The 27,404-nt window shown below is 35.8% G+C and overlaps 1 protein-coding gene and 1 long non-coding RNA gene across 2 annotated transcripts; both read right to left on the reverse strand.

Annotated features, from left to right (window-relative positions):
• Positions 1-8,045: 8,045 nt before the first annotated feature.
• Positions 8,046-11,485, reverse strand: LOC130047921 (uncharacterized). The gene is made up of 3 exons (XR_008796739.1): positions 10,241-11,485; positions 9,233-10,035; positions 8,046-8,386 (listed from the first exon to the last, which is right to left on the reverse strand). It is a non-coding gene; the product is annotated as an uncharacterized LOC130047921 (long non-coding RNA).
• Positions 11,486-11,488: 3 nt separating this feature from the next.
• On the reverse strand, positions 11,489-26,907 carry LOC125654975 (uncharacterized). The gene is made up of 4 exons (XM_048885081.2): positions 26,790-26,907; positions 20,295-20,376; positions 12,097-12,278; positions 11,489-11,980 (listed from the first exon to the last, which is right to left on the reverse strand). Exons 1-4 carry the CDS (start codon positions 26,827-26,829, stop codon positions 11,778-11,780), a joined length of 507 nt encoding a protein of 168 aa, XP_048741038.2. The 5' UTR covers positions 26,830-26,907; the 3' UTR covers positions 11,489-11,777.
• Positions 26,908-27,404: the final 497 nt, after the last annotated feature.

Below are 27,404 nucleotides of genomic sequence, written 5' to 3' on the forward strand. Positions count from 1 at the left end.
ATTCTGTAAACTCTCCTGTAATCGTATACCACTTCCACGTGTGTGGCGCGTAATGACATGTTGTATGCTAATGAGCTAAGCGTAATAAAGAAACCAAACAATGCGCATGGAAAATAATACGTCATCCAAGAACAGGATGGAATCGAATCCTTGCAAAACTGCAGTCACCCAATCTGATAATATTGGTGGAGTATTACACGACCATTATGGCATCTCATTAAAAACAGAAAAACCTGACATGCCAGCGCAATCTTTTCATGGCCATTGTCCTGATTATACCGAGAGACTTTATAAATGCAATACTGGGTAATTTTTTGTCTTATTTTTCATTTCCTTAATTTGGGACATATCATATTTCTGGTATATAATCTTTGCTATTCCCTGAGATGCTACAAATGAGGTCAAAGGCGGTAGCTGTGAACACAATTCTGTTTTGGTTCTCCAATACCGGATATGTCCACCATTAGCGTTTATGAGGCGAGTAGGCGACGTTCCATCGACTGACAAATGGTCCGAATGGTTCTTCGAGGAATATTATGCCACTCTTCCACCAACGCTTGTGAATTCTGTGGCTGGGGCTGGCAGCTGCGCAAACGTCTACCAAACTTGTCCCTAACATGTTCAATCCGATTAAGGTCCGGGGACATGGTGGTCCAATCAAGGACATTGATGTCAATTTTTGAAGAAAATTCCGTGTCAATTTTACAATGTGAGCGCGCATTGTCGATGATGCCAACACTATGGAACGCCAAATTAACACAAACTCAATTATTTGAAGATATCATCAATTCAATTATTGCTCTCTTTAATTGAATTAATGCACGCATTAAATCAATTATTGCTCTCATCAAATGAATTAATGCGCGCTTCAATTCAAATTATTGCTCTCATCAATTGAATTAATTCGCGCATCAATTGAATTAATGAGAGCAATAATTGATATAATGCGCGCATTAATTCAATTATTGCTCTCTTCAATTCAATTGATGAAAGCATCAATTGAATTAATGAGAGCAATAATATATTTGATGCGCGCATTAATTCAATTATTGCTCTCTTCAATTCAATTGATGAAAGCATCAATTTCGTAGAAATATTGCTCGCAATAATTAATTTAGAACTCGTTATAAATAATTTGATGATCTCTTTAATTCAATTGAAGATATCTTTAATTATTTACAATGCTTTTGTATAAGGAATTAATGCGCGAATCAATTCTTTTAAAGAGAGCAACAATTCAATTAAAGAGATCATTAATTCAATTGTGGATATGCTGAATTAAAGATATATTTAATTACATGTATATAGTTGCTCTCTCTAAAAGAATTATTGCTCTCTTCAAATGAATTAAAGATATCATTAATTCAATTGAAGAGAGCAATAATTGAATTAATGCGAGCATCAATTCAATTATTGCTCTCATCAATTTATTGTTGATATCATTAATTCATTTGAAGAGAGCATTAATTCAATTAAAGCGCGCATCAATTCAGCTAAAGAATTAATGATATCATCAATTCAATTAATGCGCGCAATAATTCAGAATTGAAGATATCAGAATTGAAGATCTTTAATTAAATTGTTGCGCGCACCAAATGAATTGATGATATCTTCAAATAATTGAAGATATCTTCAATTATTTGAGTTGATGTTAATTTGGCGCTCCATACAACACAGGCTGCAGAACGTCATCTGCATAACGCCGAGTAGTTACATTTCCATGCAAAATGACCAATTCATTGGGATCGACAATTTGTGTTAGTCGTGCCCCAAATCATCATGGCATTTGTTTCGTTCAAGCACGAATTTGTCCACGTAGCGTTCATGAAGACGTAGTTAAACTTATATTCTGCCCGCCGCATTACAGACAATGAATCTTAATTCGTGAGAAAAAAAGACCCTTGTTCAATTTTGGCGTTGATTTAACCGCTGTAGAGCCCACTGCAGTCAGTAACATTGATGATTGGGTATCAATCATAAACCTGTAGAGAACCCCACGAGAATCAGTGTACCAAGAACGGTCTAACAATCGGTAAGGCGCACGTCACAGAGAATTTGATCCAATGATAGGTTGTATTGGCAAACAAAATTGTTATAACGACCATAGAATTTGCGAAATGCTGACTTTAAACGAGACTGTTGAAACCCCTGCACCATCAACTTGTTTGTCAGTAGCCTGCCTCAATTTAAAAACTGATCATACGCAGAACAAGCTCTTGCGTATCGAATCAGTTGAGAGATATGAACACCATACTTTCTAAAGCGAGCTCGTTGATATAGAGGGGAAATAATGTAGGTGATAGGTTATCACCGAGATGTACGCCATTTGAACATTGAAACCAATTACAAAACAAGAAATACTAAAATCGTTATTGCATAGACAGGGGAATTTTTCCAGACACTTGAGTAAGCTTGATAAAGGTCTTCATGTGATATATTACGCTAAAATCCGAAAGAGAATAATCCATAATCTCCTAAGTATTGTTGAATTCTGTTGTTTAAAACGCAACTTTAGCAGATTAAACAACCGATAGCAAGCCAATTTCTCGTTAATTCATTGGTATCCTTGTATCAATTGTGAAACCTTCTGGAATTGGACGGATCAAAGTTTTCCTTCGGATTGTTAAAGCAAAACATGAATAGCACACGTAACACTTCAAATACTTTTTTTTAGAACTTCGTTATAGATTTAATCAATTTCAGGACTTTTCCCGTTTTTTAAAATGATAGATAAACGCACTTCCATGGAAATAGTTTGTTCAAGTTTCTTTATTCACTCAAACCAACAATTCGTGGTACATGAGGTCAAGTACATGTGATACATTCCAATGGGAAAAGAGATACAGGGAAGAGGGACACAAACATACAAATGTAAAAGCTTCATTGATAATGAATCAAATTGGTTTTTTTGGGAGCTGTTTGCACGTGTGTATAATGGATTGATTGTACGATGCATCTTCTACTTTCTGTTTGGGTTTAAGTACAGGTTTTTGAAAGCATACGCCCAAGTTTGTATGAATTTGTCCTCATCATATAATACAATGCACAAGTTCCGGGTTAGAATAGGTCCTCAGTACCCCTTGTTTGTCGTAAGAGGCGACTAAATGGGGCGGTCCTTCGGATGAGACCGCAAAAACCGAGGTCCCGTGTCACAGCAGGTGTGGCACGATAAAGATCCCTCCCTGCGCAAAGCGCCGAGCATAGGCCTAAATTGTGCAGCCCTTCACCGGCAGTAATGACGTCTCCATATGAGTGATATATTTTCGAGAGGGACATTAAACAATATTCAATTAATCAATCAATCACATGTTCGATCAGAAGGTAAACTTTTCTTTTTGATTCTAGTTTTCATAACTCCTTCCAGAAAGTTAACGAGTTCTATGTGTTCATGGGTTCTGTGTGTGTTCACAGGTTCTGTGTGTGTTCACAGGTTCTGTGTGTGTTCACGGGTTCTGTGTGTGTTCACGGGTTCTGTGTGTGTTCACTGGTTTTATGTGTTCACGGGTTCTGATTTTGAGTGAAGTCGATGCTCTCTTTCAGTTTGATAGTGTCAACTTTTACACCATGATCCCTAATTAAGAATGCCAAGACAGGAGCTGAAATCACTTAACAGAAATAGTGCATCTACTGATTTACCTGATCAAAATGGAGGGATCACGTGGGGTGTGTTCCCTCTAGAGGGGATTCTTACTCCTCCTAGGCACCTGATCCCACCTCTGGTGTGTCCAGGGGTCCGTGTTTGCCTAACTATCTATTTTGTATTGATTATAGGAGTTATGAGATTGATCACTGTTTGTTAATTAGTTATCTTCACTTTTTCATTTGAGAATTGAGCGAGTATAAAAATTAGACCATCTCTGACCCAAGGAACGCGAGTTAAATTCGATGAAGGGGAAAGCATTAAAAAAAATTTCCACCTTTAAATTTTATTTATTTCAAGTTTCATATAAACAAATAACAGACACAATAACCTGTCAAAATTTCAATAATATACACTATGAACATTAGATAGAATAGACAAGAATTTCAAAAAGTTTATAATCAGCAAGTGAAAAAGCATTTGATTTTGATATTTTATTCAAATATCTAAAATCTACACAAAATTGATTTGTTACGTCTCTCTTGTCATCTTATATCTGGCAAAAACTCCCAGGAGAATTTGATCTTGAACAGTATTTGCGTTTTCAAAACAACGTTAACGTTTTATCTAAAATTGCCTGATGTTCAATATGGTATTTTTATAGGCGTGTGGTCTGCTGTGTTAGATTTAATTTCTATGGTTTCTGTATTTTCTAAATTAAATTGAGCGCATAAATCTCAATTTCGCTGCATAAGCGTTCAACCATCTCTTTGTTTTATTTCAACAATATCTTTATTTATACCGTCGCATTTCCTTTGTACTAGAGCTTTTAACGACTACCACTTTTCGTACGTCACAATCGGACACCACATGTTTAAAACAATTTAATTATTCTGTTGACCAACACAAGGGGAATTTTGTACCCCGAATTTGGTGACTGCAGTTCCTGTAATGAATCCCACGTGATCTTTACTGATGAATAATCATCATATAAAGTTCATCAGTTTTTCCGTATAATCTGGATTAACTTTGTGCTTTGCAAAACAAGTCTTCGGAGACTAACGCTTCCAATAAAAAGAAACAGAAGCACAAGTATCAATTTTTAAAGGCCCAATTCTTTGGCTTCTGGTTTGGATTTTCAATAAATTCATCGTAAAAGTAGGCAAGTCTACAGAACACCCCACCTTCTAAGGGTCCAATGTTAGACCGAGTGGTTTGTTTAACTTTTTCCATTGTCTATGGTTACTAATTCTTCAACTGTTCCAACAAGTGAATTTGTTTTGGAATTATTTTGTTAATCACTATAACTAGTGGGTTATTATTATTATTTTTAAAAATTTCAGGCTTTTTGTCGGTAAAATTATCTCTCCAAGCTTTAAAACAACTTGTCTTCATAACTTTGCAGTGTTGCTTATAAACTATAGAATCTAGCAGAATTTCGCCTTGCACAATGATTGGATTGTCTCCCATAGCCTAGAGAGTTTCAATATATATTCGAATTTACCTCGCCGACTTTCCGTCTCTCTTTTTTCGTGGAAATCTTCATGTACAGTTTTCACGCTTTGTACAGAATGGAGGTGTTCAACACCAGGCTGTGCACTTTCATTTCGTTCTTGTGAAGTAAACTTTCATTTCGCTCTTGTTTCACACTAGCTGCAATGATGTAGCCCTATCCAATTTTTTTTTATTCTGACGTTTTCGGGATAGGGCTACAATTCCATAGGATCTCCGTAATGGTGCAAAATAATTCTATGAATAACCGATAATAAACTCTGTGTATTAGTCCCAAATGTTGTTTACACCAAAAGGAGTACCAACTTTATGCTCGGGCATGTCTAATAAAGGTGTTTTTCATTAAATATAATGTACAGCATGCAAAATTCTTCGTCTGCTCCGCCATGCTTGTTATCGCGAGATCTCGTATGTGGATCTAATGAAAAATCTAAATTGACAATCAGCGCGAAAATGTAGCTACTCGAGCCACTTCGACAAAAAAAGGAAAATCATATTGTTGCAGAAAGAATTTACACTCTGCTGTTCGGTTTTTAACTTGATATTAAATTCAAACCTTTTCAATACCGACGAAATAGCTTTCGCCTCCATACTTGTCCATTGATGTAAATACTACCTTATATGGCATATGCAAATGACTTGACAATCGGAAGTTGAAACTTCAGTACATCAAACATGGCGCACAAATATGAATCGAGAAATTGGAATTTATCGAAATTGTTGAAAACGGTAGAATAGAGCCTCACAAATCTTAAGTTGCAGGTTGTAAATTTATATATTGACTAAGAAACAAAGAATATCATTTTATTTACGTAAAGAAAGTCAGGAAATGTTTAGAATGAGCGCAAATGTTGCGGGAGTGAATCACTCCCGCATTTGCACCATTACGGAGATCCTAAGGAGTTGTAGCCCTCTCCCTACCAAAAAAAAAAAAAAAAATCAAAAATCAGAGAGGGCTACATTATTGCAGCTAGTTTCACACGCCTTCTGAAGTCTACTTTCATTTCGCTCTTGTGAAGTCTACTTTCATTTCGCTCTTGTGAAGTCAACTTTCATTTCGCTCTTGTTTCACACGCCTTGATCTTAACTTCCTGAAGTCTAATTTCATTTTGCTCTTGTTTCACATGCCTTGATATTAACTTCTGAGGTCTACTTTCATTTCGCTCTTGTTTCACACGCCTTGATGTTAACTACTGAGGTCTACTTTCATTCTTTCATTTCGCTCTTGTTTCACACGCCTTGATGTTAACTTCTGAAGTCTACTCTGTTGACTTATTTTGCCTTTAAATAGACTCAGATCCTGTGTGTGTTGACCAAGAGCAAATATTTAAAATATCCTATCAATTATATAGGTGTATAAAACATCCTAACAGAGGTCGAAAATAAAGTATATGATATATAAAAGTGATGTGTAAAGAGCAATTGAAATAAATCACATAAACGTTGGGAGGGGGGGGACGTTTGTGAGAAGAGATGATTGGAAAAAAAACCCCAACAAAAACAAGCATTACATGGATGTTTTTGCAGGCGCTTTTTCTAGCAACATGTGTAGGCTATAATTGCTTTGAGATCCCCATAAAAAAAAGTGGTGTGATTAATTCCAAAACTTTCCTTTTAAAACAATAAGAAACTTTAGTCATGATTAAATTTTATATTCAGCTTTCGATTCGTTCTTGATTATTTCATGGGTTTTGTGTGTGTGTGTGTGTGTGTGTGTGTGTGTGTGTGTGTGTATCCCCCCCCCCCCCCCCATTTGTTCAAGGAGTCTTAAATCTACGGGCTTTATGTCCATTCTATTTAGATATACGTAGATTGTATTCTCTGCAAATTTCAATTTCAAGGATTTTGATGTACAGTGAAAATAACGAAAATCAAACTGTGGCGAAAATAAAACTGTATACAGTATGATAGAGAGCAAATCTAAGTTTGGTAATACTTTAACTCGTTGTCTTAAAATTGAACAAAGAAGATTTTCCAATTCAAACGTTGTTAAATAGTGTAAGTCCAAGCTTCAGATCAGAGGTCGATGAGGGGGGGGGGGGGTGTGTGTGTGTTTTAATTCAGGGGGAGGGTGATCAGTCGGTTGCTGTTTTAGGTGACATGTGGACATACTTTTTTCTCTCTCGGAAAGTCTTGAACAGGTTGCTGTCGTCATTTGTTCTACCCGGCTCCGTCGAACTTCTCTCTAAACACCGTGATATTTCAGGCAAATTAGATTTTGGAACACAGTTTGCTATTCACAATGCAATAGTGAACTGTATTATAGAATGCAGTTAGATATTCAATATTTTTCAGTGCAAAATAGAGAAAATTAGACAGCACTGCAAACATCAAAGACCCCCTATCCCATGGTCTGGGATTCTGAGAGCGGGGTTCTAATGGCCAACTATCACTACTGTGAAAAAAAAAATGGATGGTAGTAAATTGTTTAACGTCCAGCTCAAGAATCTGCACTCATATGGAAACGTCATCATTGCCGGTGAAGAGTTGCAAAATGTAGGCGCTTATGCATGTTATGGCCTTTGGGCAGCCTAGGAATCTTTATCGTGCTACACCTGCCGTAACACGGGCCTCGATTTTTGCGGTGTCATCCGAAGGACCCCTCCCATCTAGTCGCTTTATACGAGAAGTAAGGGGCACTGATGACCTATTCTAACACGGATCCCCGGGTGTGGGGTACTGAGGACCTATTCTGTTCTATCCTTACAAATGGTGATGGTACCACCTCTTTTCTAGATCCGCCTCGATATTTCACCTCAAGGCGAAATTTTAAATTGCAAGACCGAACAACAGAATGACCACCCTGATAATGAATTAGTCGATTATTTCTCATATCCACCACCTATTTCACCCATCCTTCAGAATTTTCAAAACTCCCAGCTAACGAATTTGGTATTCCAAGCTTAGGAAGTTATGCTATTATTTGAAGTCCATGAGATATTAATTAGAAATCAATTTGTTTCTGTCAAACATCGATCTCGCACTCATTTGCCAGAGCGGAAGCACGACATTTCTCTGAAGTTATACGATATTTACCTTGAACAAATAGATAGGTATACAGGAGGACTCACGGAGTCTGTGAGCGGACATAGGATATCAATAATTATCCTTTTATAGTCATGTTTACTGTTTGATAATTAGCAACACTGATTAATTTGTCGAAGTTGTGTTACAAGCAAAATTTCAATATACACAAAGAAATATTGCAACACCAAAGTTACTGTTTTATAAAAAAAAAAATTGAAAACAGAGCAATAATTTTGAATTCATTCTAAACCTTTGTTTACAATATACCTTAGCTGCAATAATGTAGCCCTCTCTGATTTTTTTTTTTTTTTTTTTTTTTTTTTAGGGAGAGGGCTACAACTCCTTAGGATCTCCGTAATGGTGCAAATGCGGGAGTGATTCACTCCCGCAACATTTGCGCTCATTCTAAACATTTCCTGACTTTCTTTACGTAAATAAAATAATATTCTATGTTTCTTAGTCAATATATAAATTTACAACCTGCAACTTTAGATTTGTGAGGCTCTATTCTACCGTTTTCAACAATTTCGATACATTCCAATTCCTCGATTCATATTTGTGCGCCATGTTTGATGTACTGAAGTTTCAACTTCCGATTGCCAAGTCATTTGCATATGCCATATAAGGTAGTATTTACATCAATGGACAAGTATGGAGGCGAAAGTTATTTCGTCGGTATTGAAAAGGTTTGAATTAAATATCAAGTTAAAAACCGAACAGCAGAGTGTAAAATCTTTCTGCAACAATATGATTTCCTTTCTTTGTCGAAGTGGCTCGAGTAACTACATTTTCGCGCTGATTGTCAATGTTTAGGCTTTCATTAGATCCACCTACGAGATCTCGCGATAACAAGCATGGCGGAGCAGACGAAGAATTTTGCATGCTGTACATTATATTTAATGAAAAACACCTTTATTAGACATGCTCGAGCACAAAGTTGGTACTCCTTTTGGTGTAAACAACATTTGGGACTAATACACAGAGTTTATTATCGGTTATTCATACAATTATTTTGCACCATTACGGAGATCCTATGGAATTGTAGCCCTATCCCGAAAACGTCAAAATAAAAAAAAAAATTGGATAGGGCTACATTATTGCAGCTAAATATACCTGTATTCAACTGTTTATTGTTCACGAATCGTCCGTGCGACTATTGTACTCAGGTCTGACAGAATTGCAAGTTTTGTACACATTGCTTTAGCTCTTTGTTTAACTTGTGCAGTTTGACAGATTAGGTTGACTTTTCTTGCATCATCGAAATTATGGGTCCTCCACAAGTCTCAAATGTAATCTGATGACAGATTATTGGAATGAGGGAAGGCAGGTCTGTCATCGAGACAAATCGGTCATCAATTAAGTGGGTCATCATCATTCAACTATCTGTAGAATTGTCAGAGAGAACCAGTTCACAAATGGCGTTCAAGATCGTGAAAGATCTGGAAGGCCCCGTAAAACATCTGTTCATGAGGACATTGCACTCAGAAGGATGGTTAGACGAAACGTTTTTACCAAAAGCTCAATTTTTAAAAACCACATCGTTTGTTTTGAACGAGAACAAACCAAAATCGACTGAGGTTATCCGGTTATTTAGCTATTGTGCAAGAAGATCCATAAAGAGGTCGTTGCTCACACCCAACCAGAGGAGCAGCACGAGGCAATGGTGTCTCGATCACCAGCATCGGAACCTAGCCTCGTGGATGAAAGTCCATTGGTCAGCTGAAAGCCGCTATTTGCTACATATTACAGATGAACGAATGCGTGTATGACGGCAACTTACAACTGATATGATGAACGGAATATTGTAGAGAGGACTCCGTTTGATGGTGGATCGGTTATGGTGTGGGACTGTGTTTGGCGGTGGATCGGTTGTGGTGTGGGACTGTGTTTGGTGGTGGATCGGTTATGGTGTGGGACTGTGTTTGGCGGTGGATCAGTTGTGGTGTGGGACTGTGTTTGGTGGTGGATCGGTTATGGTGTGGGACTGTGTTTGGTGGTGGATCAGTTGTGGTGTGGGACTGTGTTTGGTGGTGGATCGGTTATGGTGTGGGAATGTGTTTGGTGGTGGATCGGTTGTGGTGTGGGACTGTGTTTGGTGGTGGATCGGTTGTGGTGTGGGACTGTGTTCCCTACGACTGTAAGCTGGATCTTATCACAGTTAGGGACAATCTTAATGCACAAAATTACCAAAGGGCCATTTTTGCTGCAGGTGTGCCTTATTTTAACAATCGTCGTTTTCTATTAAGGCCAGTGTTCATGGCTGACAATGTCAATATCTCGCGTCCTCTGTTTTTTTGAAAAAGAATGACAAATGAATGCATTTACTGATGACGTTTTCACGTTTATAGAGATCAAGTGATGCTAATAAAAACGTCAAACATGAAAACTTATTCATCTTATAGTATAAAGTTAATCATCATACTTCGGCTAAGAGGAAAAAGGCTGGTGTTGCGATTTTCTAATCAGTGTGTGTATATGAAACGGCGAAGTGGGTACCTACCGTCTTTCAAAGTCAATGACTCCTCCCTCCCAATATCATGAAACTTTTAGATTCAAATTTTTAAATAATGTGTTAGACATTTTGTACACACCATTAAACATAGAATCCGCACCCATGTTGGTGTCATACATTAATATGTAAATTATAAAAAAGCAAATTCCACTTGCCATGCTTTTACTATTCAGAAAGCCTTTTTATGCACCACTTTTGTTTTCAGTAAAGATTCATTTGTATTATATCACATTTGGTTAAAATATTGTGACTGAGAGGACGCTGTTCATGTTATGTAATGCTTTTATATATTGCATTTCTAGTCAAGATGTGGGTATGTCTCCCAGCCAATTTCGCTCTGTATTTTTAGGACTCGCATGTTTCGTCCTTCTAAATAAATGACAAACTTTTATACTTATCATGTCTTTCTGTTATGATTTACATGGAAACAGAGCTGCAATGTTGCCTTGGATTTGTCCGCCAGTCTATGGCACGCGATAATTTAAGTTTTTTAAAGAAATATTTTCATGATTTTTATATAAATACTTGAAATAGGCAGACGAGAGACCCATTTTGATTTTCAGATTTATTGGCTTTGTTGTTACATTGTAGCTGAGGTATGGAACTTGGAATTTTTATATCAAACTACTTTCTGACTTATCAGTGTTCTAGGGTGAAATACAACCCTTTTCGTAAGATAGACGTGTTTTAGACCTCTCCCCTTCATGAAAGCCATATCAAAATTGATTGTAGCAATCGCAATCATATACCATAATCTTTTTCATGAACTGAAGGTTGGGTGCGCGCGTGTGTGTTGGTGGGGGCGTGCTTGCGCGCGCGCGCGCGTGTGTGTGTGTGTGTGTGTGTGTGTGTGTGTGTGTGTGTGTGTGTGTGAGGGTCCCACTTTGCTTTTCTCTTGTCCAACAAGAGAACTTAGCAAACCGAAAAAGAATTCTTTACACAAAAGAACGTTATTCCATTTATCAACAGATCGTTTCGTGGTAGTACGACAGATGTAAAAAAAAAAAAAAAAAAAAAAAAAAAAAAAAAAAAAAAAAAACCACCAAAAAAACTCCCCAAAAAACAACCAACTAATCACTCAGTGCATCAGTAGAGAAGAGGAATAACAGGGACCAGCGATTTATACTTCATAACAAACAGCATTTATCAACATGATGGAGGCGGCATATCTGGACGTTGAACAGGAGCTGTCGGGGGAAATACTGGCGGGGGCGGACCGTTAACTCCCCCTGGCGGTATTCCAAACTGCTGGTTCAGCGGGGGTCGAGCCGGTGGTGGGTACATGTTTGTGCTGGGATAGGCCGGTCGGGCTCCGTATGCAGGGGGTGGTGCCATTCCGGGATAGTGACCTGTAACATACATGTACACAGGAATCACAGTTGTGGTCTTTATTTAGATTGAGAGAGAGAGAGAGAGAGAGAGAGAGAGAGAGAGAGAGAGAGAGAGAGACAGAGAGAGAACAGACCTGGTGGTGCTGGTGGGGGGTGGACAGTAGTCATGGCGTGTATCTGTGTGGTGCCGTTACTCCGGATTTCTACCACGCGAGTATGACTCTTCTCCTTCTTTTTACAGTAAATGACGAGCGCTACGATAACAACGATGGCCACTACACTGCCTACTACTATACCGGCGATACTCCGACTGTCTCTGAAAAAAGTCAATTATTGTGTGTACATTTTAATCAGGAGGTAGTTTATACTCTTATGAAAAGGTGAAGATAACGAACAGTGATCAATCTAATGACTCCTACATGGAATATAAAATAGAGAGTTGGACAAACACGGGCTGTTGGATATACTGGAGGTGGGATCAGGTGTCTAGGAGGAGTAAGCACCCCTTGTCCACCGGCCACATCCGCCGTGAGCCCTATATCTTAATCAGGTAAACGGAGTAGTCCGTAGTAAGAATCAGTGTGCCATTAACGGCCTAACAATCGGTTTGAAACAAGTCAGACAGCATTTGACCCATTGATACGAGTAGGTTGTATTGGCAAACTAGATAATTATAACGACCATAGACTTTGCGAAATGCTGAATTTAAACGAGATTGTTGAAACCCCTGTAACATGAACTTGTTTGTCAGTATCCCGACTCAATTTAAAAACTGATCATACGCAGAACATGCTTTTGCGTATCGAATCAGTTGAGAGATACAAACACCATATGCAGATGATAATGGAATATTGCTACATAAATATGGATGTTGACGATGAAGAAACTGAAATCATACCGTTTGTCATAAAGTTGAGTTGTTAGTTTGCTGTTGACATTTATTTTCAATAAAATATCCAAGTACGAAGTAGATGTGGAGGACTCTGTAGTGTATTTTATTTCGAGTTACAGGAATATATCGAATCGACATAAACACCGATTTTAGGCCTAGATATTGATCCTTTAAGTATACTAGTATTATACGGAAGCGTAACTATATAGTGCCGCAGTCAATTTCTTATTTTTTATTTCCCACACTTTAATCTGTAAAATTTACACATTAATCTGTAAATTTTACACAATTTTCGAAAGAATGAATAATTGTTTAATTATAGAAAATATAAAGTTTTGAAATTCCTTTACTAAACCAAGTTATTTTATTATACACTTATTTATAAAGATTCTTCTAAATATTTAAATATATAATTCTAATGGACATGCAGTTTTAATGAAAAATTTTGTACACATTGATGACATCACATGGGGTTGGTTGTATTTTGTTTAACGTCCCTCTGGAAAATTTTTCACTCATATGGCGACATCACCATTGCTGCAAAATTTAGACCTAAGCTCGACGCTAATGGTCTTTGAGCAGGGAGGAATCTTTGTCTTGCCACACCCGCTGTGACACGGGACCTCGGTTTTGGGGGTCTCATCTGAAGGACCGCCCGAGGGTAGAGATACCTTAAAATATAATTTATTAGAATTCATATACATGTGGCCATGTATATGTAATGGAAATATTAAGTGTCAAATCAACAATAATTTCGATAATTGAAATTATAATTAGTTATTCAATATAATGTGAGCAACAAACCAATAACAAAGGTCTACCCTAAAAGTATCATATCTTTACGTCTTGTGCACAATCATTGCATCAATGGAGGGAGCAATTCAGATAATGAACGCAAAACAAATCATTACTCTTGTTACTTGAATCAATTATAAATTATCATTAATTCAGTGACATACGCGCATGAATTTAATGGATGTAAGCAACAATTCGGTTACTTTCCATTTTCTTTTCTTTTTTTATTCGCTCAAACCACAATGAAAGTGGTACATAAGGTACAATACATAGATTTCATGTATTGATACAAGGTACATCACAGGAATATACAAACATAGTGAAATATATACATAGAAATATGGAGGTATGTGTTGAGGAGAACAGGCTAATTAATAAACCTTTGAAATAAACATGCACAGGTTTTTAAAAAGGTTTTCTCGCTGACACTGGAAGCAATATTTCGATTAATGCGTGATTCATTTATGATATATTTCTTTCGAAGTCTGGGGAACATAGGTTTATTGGTTCTATGAATTGTGCAAAGGGCAATAATTCTTACTCATAATTTCTAGAATAAAGTGTGTAAAGTTTACAGATTAAAATATAAAATTTACATATAAAAGTCAGTGTAATTTTTACAGATGAAAGTGTAGAATTTACAGATGAAAGTGTTAATTTGTAAATTCTTGGGATGAAAGTTATTAAATTTTACAAATTAATGTGCAAAATAAAACTTAGCATTTATCAGTGGCGGATTTAAGGGGGTGCCCACCCTAAAATTTTCAAATTTAAGGTAATTCGTAGTCTCTTGTTTAGAAAAATGTAAACAATAAAAGTAGCAATAATTTCTTCCCCTCTAAGAGCAATAAATGACAAAATCTTTTGATTTATTGAATTACTTTTATTGGTAGAACTTTCATTCCCCCCCCCCCCCCCCAAAAAAAAACCCTTTAAAATTATATTGATTTTCCTCTATCAAAAATGGCAGAAAATAGTAAAAATGACTACATAGAATACATATTTCAAGCCCTATAAAATCTGTAAAGTCCAGGAGCTTTCCGGGGTCCCCCCCCCCGGTTTCGCCTTGGACCCACTGGAGGCCTCAAGGCGGTCCCTAGACCCCCCTGCCTCATAAAGTTGCGCCCCACTAACCGCAATTCCTTGATCCGCCCCTGTTTATTACCATTTAGTAATAAATTCGATATCATTTTGTATAGGACATTGTCACCAGAGACAATTACACTGTATATGTATTACACACCGTTTGTCAAGGAAGTTTGTAGGCGTAGTAAACACAGATGATACATGTATAGGTTATATTACATTTTATCATATTATATTTTATCATATTACATTATATTATATTACATTATATCATGTTACATTATATCATATTATATTTTATCATATTACATTATATCATATTACATTATATCATATTACATTATATCATATTACATTATATCATATTACATTATATTACATTATATCATATTACATTATATCATATTACATTATATTATATTATATTATATTACATTATATCATATTACATTATATTATATTACATTATATTATATTATATTACATTACATTATATTATATTATATTACATTATATTATATTATATTATATCATATTACATTATATCATATTACATTATATTATATTACATTATATTATATTATATTACATTATATTATATTATATTATATTACATCACATTATATTATATTATATTACATTATATCATATTAAATTATATTATATTACATTACATTATATTATATTATATTACATTATATTATATTATATTATATCATATTACATTATATCATATTACATTATATTATATTACATTATATTATATTATACCACATTATATTATATTACATTACATTACATTATATTATATCATATTAAATTATATCATATTACATTACATCATATTAAATTATATTATATTACATTATATCATATTACATTATATTATATTATATCATATTACATTATATCATATTACATCATATTACATTATATCATGTTACATCATATTACATTATATTATATTAAATTATATTATATTATATTACATTATATTATATTATATTACATTACATTATATTATATTATATCATATTAAATTATATTATATTACATTATATCATGTTACATTATATTATATTACATTATATCATATTACTTTATATCATATTACATTATATCATATTACATTATATCATATTAAATTATATCATATTACATTATATCATATTACATTATATTATATTATATCATATTACATCATATTACATTATATCATGTTACATTATATCATATTATATTATATCATATTACATTATATTATATTAAATTATATCATATTACATTATATCATATTACATTATATCATATTACATTATATCACATTATATTATATTACATTATATCATATTACATTATATCATATTACATTATATCATATTACATTATATCATATTACATTATATCATATTAAATTATATCATATTACATTATATCATATTACATTATATCATATTACATTATATCACATTATATTATATTACATTATATCATATTACATTATATCATGTTACATTATATCATATTACATTACATCATATTAAATTATATTATATTACATTATATCATATTACATTAAATCATATTACATTATATCATATTACATTATATCATATTACATTATATCATGTTACATTAAATCATATTACATTACATCATATTAAATTATATTATATTACATTATATTATATTATATCATATTACATTATATCACATTATATCATATTACATTATATCATATTAAATTATATTATATTACATTATATCATATTACATTATATCATGTTACATTATATCATATTACATTATATCATATTACATTATATCATATTAAATTATATTATATTACATTATATCATATTACATTAAATCATATTACATTATATCATATTACATTATATCATATTACATTATATCATATTACATTATATTATATTACATTATATCATATTAAATTATATCATATTACATTATATCATATTACATTATATTATATTACTGAGTGATATTACCTATTCATTCTGGTAAATCCAGGGGTCCGTGTTTGCCCAACTCTGTATTTTGTATTGCTTATAGGAGTTATGAGATTGATTACTGTTTGTTATCTTCGCCTTTTGTTTGCCTTTTTTACGACATTATATAGTGCTACTTGTTTGTTAGATCATGCATACACTGATCAATGTTTGTCCCATTCACTTACTAGAGGGAGATTCTTACTTATTAAGTACTGTATTCAATTGATAGAAGCTGTACTTATGTTAATCATACCACGTGAATCTCACTTATTACATGTATTCCCCCAATCTTTGGACTCCTATCCTGAATACATCAGCATCAAAGTAAACAAACCTACGAGTCGAGAAAGAGCAAATGAAATAGCAGTTGAACGCTTCATAGGTAAGGCTGACTTTACCTGTGGAATAACTAGAGCTTGTCAGACTTAAACTGTAACTAGTGCTATACAACAAGGCTGACTTTACTTGTGGAATAACTAGAGCTTGTCAGACTTAAATTGTAACTAGTGGTATACAACAAGGCTGACTTTACCTGTGGAATAACTAGAGCTTGTCAGACTTAAATTGTAACTAGTGGTATACAACAAGGCTGACGTTCCCTGGGTAAGAACTAGAGCTTGTCAGACTTAAATTGTAACTAGTGGTATACAACAAGGCTGACGTTCCCTGGGTAAGAACTAGAGCTTGTCAGACTTAAATTGTAACTAGTGGTATATAACAAGGCTGACGTTCCCTGGGTAAGAACTAGAGCTTGTCAGACTTAAATTGTAACTAGTGGTATACAACAAGGCTGACGTTCCCTGGGTAAGAACTAGAGCTTGTCAGACTTAAATTGTAACTAGTGGTATATAACAAGGCTGACGTTCCCTGGGTAATAACTGGAGCTTGTCAGACTTAAATTGTAACTAGTGGTATATAACAAGGCTGACGTTCCCTGGGTAAGAACTAGAGCTTGTCAGACTTAAATTGTAACTAGTGGTATATAACAAGGCTGACGTTCCCTGTGGAATAACTAGAGCTTGTCAGACTTAAATTGTAACTAGTGGTACATAACAAGGCTGACGTTCCCTGGGTAATAGCTGGAGCTTGTCAGACTTAAATTGTAACTAGTGGTATATAACAAGGCTGACGTTCCCTGGGTAATAACTGGAGCTTGTCAGACTTGAATTGTAACTAGTGGTATATAACAAGGCTGACGTTCCCTGGGTAATAACTGGAGCTTGTCAGACTTAAATTGTAACTAGTGGTATATAACAAGGCTGACGTTCCCTGGGTAATAACTGGAGCTTGTCAGACTTAAATTGTAACTAGTGGTATATAACAAGGCTGACGTTCCCTGGGTAATAACCAGAGCTTGTCAGACTAAAATTGTAACTAGTGGTATATAACTAGGCTGACGTTCCCTGGGTAATAACTGGAGCTTGTCAGACTTAAATTGTAACTAGTGGTATATAACAAGGCTGACGTTCCCTGGGTAATAACTGGAGCTTATCAGACTTAAATTGTAACTAGTGGTATATAACAAGGCTGACGTTCCCTGTGGAATAACTAGAGCTTGTCAGACTTAAATTGTAACTAGTGCTACACGTGTTTCTAGAAAGACCCCACACGTACATCACAAACTGTACGTCATATCATCTACAGGTTGTAACTGAAATCTGTCATCTTTTAGTTCCTCATAGATTACTTCAAAGCTGTTAATATTTATTTTTATACACATTAAAGCTGTTCATATTTATTTTTATACACATTACAGTCAGTTTATTTGTATTCACTAACGTGCTTGTCACTTTGCAATGTTGATTTATTGGAAGTGAAACTTTCTTAAAACGCCCTCTGGTGAGAGAATGGGTTTCTCTCTCTCTCTCTCCTCTCTCTCTCTCTCTCTCTCTCTCTCTCTCTCTCTCTCTCTCTCTCTCTCTCTCTCTCTCTCGTCTGTTACAGTCTTTTATTATTTTGGTACTTCCTCTTCAGACCCATCATGTCAATTTCAAACAAACTTGCAACAACACATGCTTAGTTAAAACCAAATAATTCAAGATATTCGAATAAAGGGTCATAAAATCTTACAAGGGGAGGTAATTAGGGGAAAAAACTACAAATTGGGTGGGTGAATTAATGAACAAATATTCTAAAGACCCATTGGGTCTGAGAAAGTCTCAATATACCATTTTATTTGAACTGCCAGTATGACACTCGTGTAGGGCTCTAATAACTTGATAGTTCAATATATAAAAAGAAACCTCTTGTCAAGTACCTGTTTCTACCCCTCTAACGTACTATTCAAACATTATGTTCAAGGTAAACCTGATATTGTATGCCTACAGGTCACCACTGTTTATGGACCTGATATGATGTTGATATACAGGTATACGTTGTTGTTGCTATTGTTGTTGGATATATTGTTGTTGGAGATTGTGTATACTTACAGGTACGTGTTGTTGTTGTTGGAGATTGTGTATACTTACAGGTGCGTGTTGTTGTTGGAGATTATGTATACTTAAAGGTGCATATTGTTGTTGTTGTTGATTATTTATACATACAGGTACGTGTTGTTGTTGTTGGAGGAGATTATTTATACTTACAGGTACGTGTTGTTGTTATTGTTGATTATTTATACTTATAGGTACGTGTTGTTGTTGTTGTTGGGGATTATTTATACTTACATTTACGTGTTGTTCGAGATTGTTTATACTTACAGGTACGCGTTGTTGTTGATTATTTATACTTACAGGTACGTATTATTGTTGTTGTTGATTATTTATATTTACAGGTACGTGTTGTTGTTGATTATTTATACTTACAGGTACGTGTTGTTGGAGATTATGTATACTTACAGGTACGTGTTGTTGTTGTTTATTTATACTTACAGGTACGTGTTGTTGATTATTTATACTTACAGGTACGTGTTGTTGTTGTTGTTGTTTATTTATTTATACTTACAGGTACGTGTTGTTGTTGTTGTTGTTTATTTATTTATACTTACAGGTACGTGTTGTTGTTGATTATTTATACTTACAGGTACGTGTTGTTGTTGTTTATCTATACTTACAGGTACGTGTTGTTGTTGATTATTTATACTTACAGGTACGTGTTGTTGTTTATTTATACTTACAGGTACGTGTTGTTGTTGATTATTTATACTTACAGGTACGTGTTGTTGTTGTTGATTATTTATACTTACAGGTACGTGTTGTTGTTGTTTATCTATACTTACAGGTACGTGTTGTTGTTGATTATTTATACTTACAGGTACGTGTTGTTGTTGTTTATTTATGCTTACAGGTACGTGTTGTTGTTGATTATTTATACTTACAGGTACGTGTTGTTGTTGTTTATCTATACTTACAGGTACGTGTTGTTGTTGTTTATTTATACTTACAGGTACGTGTTGTTGTTGATTATTTATACTTACAGGTACGTGTTGTTGTTGTTTATTTATACTTACAGGTACGTGTTGTTGTTGTTTATTTATACTTACAGGTACGTGTTGTTGTTGTTTATTTATACTTACAGGTACGTGTTGTTGATTATTTATACTTACAGGTACGTGTTGTTGTTGTTGGAACAGTAGTAGTTGGAGTAGTAGTAGGAGTAGTAACAGTACTTGGCATCTGAGAATGTCCCTGTAGAAGAACAACAATGATTCTTACAAACATCAATCTATTATTAGGATTTACTGTGTTCAGAACTATAACAATGAATTCTAATTACTAAGACCGAACGCGATGGCACATGGCTAAACTATTCGCTTTGTGACCGGAAGGCTGTGAATTCGAACTTGGCCCCGTCAAACCTTTCACACTGTGACGAGTTGATGCCACGAGTTTCGGCGAGTTATTACTCGCCATAAATTTCCAGGTGTTGTGTAGGACTCGAACACATATCTGTACACAACACATAGATGTCTCTACATGTCGCCATTAATCGACAAGCTGCGGCGAGAATTTTAAACGGTTTGAAATTGCGCGAGTTTTAGTCTCAATGAAATGTTGAAGATATGTTGAATTGATGTCGTCCAGTCTCGTGTGCGTGTTATCACATGGCACCGCTTCTCGCCGTGTAGAAAGTAGTTCCACTTGTCACTGCTTCTCGCCGTGTAGAAAGTAGTTCCACATGTCACTGCTTTTCGCCGTGTAGAAAGTAGTTCCACATGCCACGAGGCGCGTAGCGAGTTCGGAGGACAATAATACAATCTCTGCTCAACATGTGCCCGACATGCAACAAGTTTACATTTGTACGATTTTATACGTGTTCTGTTCCACATTTCCTCGACATTGCTACGAATTTTGCAGTGTGATTGTATACAATCTTGTATCAGCAACAGTTGTCCTAGACACCTACTGACAGTCATGCCAAAGAGGAAGGGAACAAACAATAAGGTGGTCGATGAACAAGACATTGTACCACAGTTAATAACACCCCCATTCACCAACACCACGTCTGAACGAGTCAGACGGAGAGAATCCGATGATGGAGATACAGTAAACTGAGATGTCAGTTACGTCAGCATTGCTGGTTAAAGTCTGCAAAAAAAAATTTAAGCCTATGCTCGGCACTTATGGCCTTTGAGCAGGGCGGGATCTTTATCGTGCCACACATGCTGTGACACGAGACTTCGGATTTTGTGGTCTCATCCGAAGGACAGAACTATTTAGTCGCTTTTTACGGAAAGCAAGGGGGTACCGAGGACCTACAGTATTTTGATACGTATGTCCACGGTACTATCAGTTCGAAAGGTAAACTAGTAAACAATAAATTTACAGACATACAAGAGACACTATTGGTGGAGTAGTTGCAGGGTAACCCTATATTGTATAACAAAGACATGGAGGAATACAAAAAACAAGGAGAAGAAGGCTGTTGTGTGGACAGAAACTGCTGTACCCGGTATGTGGAATGTTGCTAAAAAGTAACTGTTGTTACATGTGTTTAACCTGAAATGTACCAGAAAGTACCTTTGTGTATCAAATAACATGTTTGTGAAATTGCTGTTTTATCATTAATGTATAATTGGCTTCATAAGTGAATTATCATCATAATTAATAGTATTTTCCTAAAGGATACTTCAGAAGTCCTACTTCCCAAGTGGTGCAAGAAAATGAGAACTCGGTTTGGAAAGCTTATCCAGAAAAAAGTATGGTGGTGGCGCCCGTGAATAGTACACGGAGAAGTGGGTTGTGACTAACTTTTCTTTCCTGAAGTCACACCGTCCGGGTTGCCAGCAGACAGTCGGGATTACAAAAGGGTAAGCTGCAATGTACCACCTCTACACTGCCCTCTGACGAGTCTGACATGGACGATGTGACATTCCAATCGACCAGAAGAGTAGATGTTGTTCCATTTACCGATTCTACCACTACAGCGCCTAGGAGGATGATAACGAAAATGACATCCACAGAGAGTTGCAAGAGCTGATAGACAAGCTTGGGTTGAAGGCAGCCGCGAAATACGTGAAAATGTTGTGGAGATGATCAAGGCAGTGGAGAACCCCCGTAATGCCTATGCTAACTAACTTGCCCCCATCCACACCACACAGACATATGGGGGATTATCATGGTCTTTGTGGCAGAGTCAAATCGCCTACGGAAACTAGAGGAACAACAACAAATGCAGCCACATATTCAGTTTTATAGGCTAACTTAGAGTCAGCTATAATCCATGGTTCCACAACAACTACTAAAGTCTAATTTTAGTCATAGCAGTCGTACTCAGACGTGTCGTTCTGATCAGATATAGAACACAGTTGTACTCACATCTGGGAGTACAATGATGTCTACCCCATTTTCCACTAACTTGTCTTGGGTCTTTGGTGAGACAGCTAGAGGATATAGACGACACGACACAGAAATCAAAAAGATTTCCTGTTTGTTAACACTCATGTAATGTAATGGGAACTTTTCGATACCAGATTAATTTTATGTGACATAAATAATGTCTATTTTTTGTATTGTTAATATCATCAGTTTTTGTAATGATTTTTTCGTATTCAAATCTTGATCAGAAAAAAACCCCTAGAAAAACCAACCGGAAAATAAATGACCTTAATGATTACAAGTTGACCTTGTCTCAGTCAGTAAGGGATTATTTGATCAGCTTGATAATTAAAACAAAATGTATGATCAATGTAAATCCAATAATGACCATTCATTGTAGAGGAAAGACATTTCATTGTACACAATTCGTTTTAAATGTAGAACAGTTACTAAAATAGCAATATATTTATTATATAGTAACAATATATATTTTATTGGTACCGTATAAGTTTTTCATATTTACTAACATTACTTCAAATCAGGTTAGTTACTAGTATATGAAGCAAAGTTCATAAAATATTATACTGCCAGGGAACCTCACCGAGTAACCAGCCTAATTTATTTCCAGTTGAGATCTACCTCTTCTTTTTCGATGTAATTGCCCTTTAGTGTGATGCAATTGGACCAACTGTATTCAAGTGTCATCAGCCCAAAACTGAAAAAGTCACGGTCATTTCCATTGACCACCTCCTCAACTGCCGTCACGACTTTTTCGTCAGACCGGAAATGACGTCCATGGTATCTAGTTTGGGAATAGGAAGAAGGCGCTAGGAGCTAGGTCTGGCGAATAGGCAGGATGTGGTATTAATTCATACCCGTTTCGCTCCACAGCATCCGTTGCAACTTTGCAAACGTGGACTCTCGCGTTGTCATGTAAAAACTTATACGGTACCAATTTTGATGCACCAGATGCGCATTTCGACAAAAAATGTCTCCTCAGTGATGCTCAACCGAAATGTTTGAAATCCGAAATAACAATGAAGTTTTAGAGCTATTATAGGGGGAAACACAGTGTGCCAAAAAAGAGGAGTCAAATTCGTCTAAGGATAAGAGCTATGTTGCAGCAAAACACCTTTAGAGAGTTTACCTCGTCGTTTTTCACGGATGGCGGTCATCAGTTGTTCTAGCAAGTTTGCATGATGCACTCCTGTTATTGTTTTTCTCTTATTATTCCAACATAATAACGCTTTTTACGTCCCAGAATACTGTGGTCATCACTAACCAGCAGATGATTGCGTCTTGAACTTCTTTGACCTCGGGGATCCAGGCCCTATCCACTGATGACTCTGAGCTTTATTCTCTGGCTCATAATAATGAACCTAAGTCTCATCTACCGTCACCAGACGCAAAAGAAAATCATCTTTTGACCTAAAACGTTTCAACAAGGCGCTGCATACTGATGTTCTGGTCACCATTTGCTCATCGCTAAGGGATTTGGGGATCCATTGGGCTGTTAACTTGTGCATACCTAAACGATCATGTAAGATTGTTGAAACGCTGCCATGTGAAATGCCTAATGTCTGCGCTATTTCCTCCACCTGAATTCGCCTATCAGGGTATACCAGATTCAGAACTTTCTTACACATATCCTCGTCAGTGGCATACAGTGGACGTCCAGACCTGGCTTCGTCTTCTAAAGACGTTCTACCGCGTTTGAATTCCCCATCCCAAAAATTAGCCTGAGCATAAGATGGTGCAGAAGACACATAAACATCGGCCAACTCACCGTATATTTCCTTGCCTGTTTTACCTTTTAAATACAAGTACCGAATTATAGCACGATACTCAACTTTAGATGAAAAGCATGCCTTTGCATCACGAGCCATGTTTTATATTTATGTAGCAATATTCCATTATCACCTGCATATGGTGTTTATATATCTCAACTGATTCGATATGCAAGAGCTTGTTCTGGGTATAGTCAGGTTTTAAATCGAGGTAAGCTACTGACAAACAAGTCGATGGTACAGGGATTTCAACAGTCTCGATTGAAGTCAGCACTTCGCAAATTCTATGGTCGTTATAACGATCTAGCTCGTCAATACAACCTCGCATTGGGTCAAATGCTGTCTGACGTGTTTCATACCGATTGTTAAGCCGTTCTTGGCACACTGATTTTGACTGCGGATAACTCCGTTTACCTGATCAGGATATGGGGCTCACGGTGGGTGTGACCGGTCAACAGGGGATGCTTACTCCTCCTAGGCACCTGATCCCACCTCTGGTGTGTCCAGGGGTCCGTGTTTGCCCAACTATCTATTTTGTATTGCTTGTAGGAGTTATAAGATTGATCACTGTTCGTTATCTTCACCTTGCATTCAATATCTTATTAAAGAATGACTCGATTTGCGTGGAATTTTGTATCCAGGTATGAAACATGTATTGAAACAAGACATGAAAATCGTAACCGTCTCGGTCAATCGGAAATGAGATAGGCTGGTTACTTATTGACTCGTCCTTGTATCTTTGCTTATAGATGGCCTTCGTTCTGACATTCCCTTTATGGTTAATTTCCAAGTCGTGCATGACGAGACCATTTCTCAATTCACCTGGGACTGTGTTATTGTTGTTGTCAGCCCGGTCCATGACATCTGCTGCTGCAAATTCTATGTAATAGTTTGTGGCAATGCTCAAAAATTCTGTTTAGTCGTATAGTGGCAGGACCCAGCTAAAAGTCGACCAAAAAATAACAGAAATTTTTCCGAATTCATTTCTGGATATCTTGGGAAATATATGGAATTTCGGTATGAACTTAGGTAGTAATGTAGATTGATTATGTATGAATATATTAGAATACAGAGTAAAATTTTATACCATTTTGTTTATAGTATAATTCGTACATATCTCGTAAAACAATCGTCAGAACTCGTGAAGAACTCGTGTAAATGTCGACTAGACTCACTTGAGCTCGTACATTCTCGTAGAAAAGTATTCGATTCTGGTGAAAGGCACTGTCAACACATCATACAGATGTTGCCGAAAACTCGTGTTAAAAAGAAACCATCATCCTACTCTCGTGACAGTGTGGACGAGAACTCGGGCAGAGGTCGAACTGATGTCCCCTTCATCAAAAACCATCGCAAACTCCTTGAGTTTTTTACGAGTTAAACCCGCCAATACTCGTGATTACTCGTAGCTCCAAATCGTCACAGTGTGACTGGGGTTACAATATAGTGACCCAAATCGTCACACTGTGACCGGGGCTACAATATAGTGACCCAAATCGTCACACTGTGACCGGGGCTACAATATAGTGACCCAAATCGTCACATTGTGACCGGAGCTTGTAGTGACTTATTTGCCAAACGCCAACAATTTAGATGCGACGTTCGTAATCTTTCGATAGCTTAAAACTGAGGTCCCATGTCATGGCAAGCGTTGGCAGGATAAAGAACCCTTCACCCTGAGCACCGTGCATATCTTTATTTGTGGGTCTTCACCTACAGCTGGCAACGTCTCTGTCAGTCAGAGGGGAATTCTCGAAAGGACGTAAAACCAACAAAAGAACTATACTGATTGGTTACTAGTGTTTTGAAGATAAGCTACCGGTACTATGTAAACTACCGGTACTATGTAAACTACCGGTACTATGTAAACTACCGGTACTATGTACTTTTGAACATCTGAAAATAAATCCCACTTATAACAACCATTAATCGAAATGTACTGTGTTCATATTAATAAACAAAAATGCTGAGGAGTGTACGAGGAGAATAGAAAATCGTATTTACAATTAACAAAGGTATCAATTTACATAGTTTTATATTATAGAAATATCAGTGTTGTATATATTTTATTAATGAAAGTTTGTCTTTGTTTTAAGCGAATTGTTAATCTTTCTGTGAAATCGAGATAAGACCTTTTCTCGAAATGAATCAAATCTCGTGCTTAGATCTTTCCTCCAATAATTCTAATTTAGAACTTTTGAGTTTGAGTTGTCCAATTGAGTTTCGAATTTACGAACATATACACGAGTCATATATAGATTTTTTTCCTGGAGGACATTGATTTTTGAAGAGGTGATTCGATGTTGTTTGGACGAATGAACATCAGACATTGCAAGCCTACTAGACACTTGTATGAAACGACCAAACCTAAATGATCGTTAAAGATAGGCACACATTACATCCATTCTTCACACATGAGATTTTCCTTAAAATGCACAATTTATCTAAACATGAGGAGGAGAAGGAAACAATGAATTGTCAATAGGATATACTTACAAGAAATAAATATCAAACAAACGAAGAAAATTGTGTCCATCCCTTTCAGTTAAAAATTCGAAAACAAGCACTTCTTTAACTTCATGTTACTTCCACCAACACCTTAACTATATAATCATTTAGAAATGTACTTGTGAAATTTAACATTCATTGTTTCTGATATTGAACAAATACTGCAAATAAGTACCAAAGAATGCTGGAAAGTTTGTTCAGGCTATTGATTAATTTCGTCCGTCTTTGCAGCCCATTGGAATAATTGATTGAGAAATGTAACAGAAAGTTAACAATGTCATTTCTTATGAAAGACGTACAGGACGCCTCTTCTGTCTTGTCAAGCATTTAGTTACAAACGATCCCAGTATCTTATTATTTAGTTACAAACGTTCCCAGTATCTTATTATTTAGTTACAAACGTTCCCAGTATCTTATTATTTAGTTACAAACGTTCCCAGTATCTTATTATTTAGTTACAAATGTTCCCAGTATTTTATCATTTTAATAGTTACAAACGTTCCCAGAATTTTATCATTTAGTTACAAACGTTCCCAGTATTTTATCATTTTGATATTTACAAACATTCCCAGTATTTTATCATTTAGTTACAAACGTTCCCAG

This window comes from Ostrea edulis, chromosome 7, assembly GCF_947568905.1.
Source record: "Ostrea edulis chromosome 7, xbOstEdul1.1, whole genome shotgun sequence".
Classification (NCBI taxonomy): domain Eukaryota; kingdom Metazoa; phylum Mollusca; class Bivalvia; order Ostreida; family Ostreidae; genus Ostrea; species Ostrea edulis.

Bases quoted from the DNA above. Each gene is read 5' to 3' on its own strand.
- LOC125654975 (XM_048885081.2), bottom strand. From the start codon at position 26,829: ATGGACACAATTTTCTTCGTTTGTTTGATATTTATTTCTT. The intron at 12,279-20,294 runs GTAAGTATAAAT...GACTTTTTTCAG, and splicing joins AACAACAACAACACGTACCT to AGACAGTCGGAGTATCGCCG. The intron at 11,981-12,096 runs GTCTGTTCTCTC...TGTATGTTACAG, and splicing joins CCCCCCACCAGCACCACCAG to GTCACTATCCCGGAATGGCA.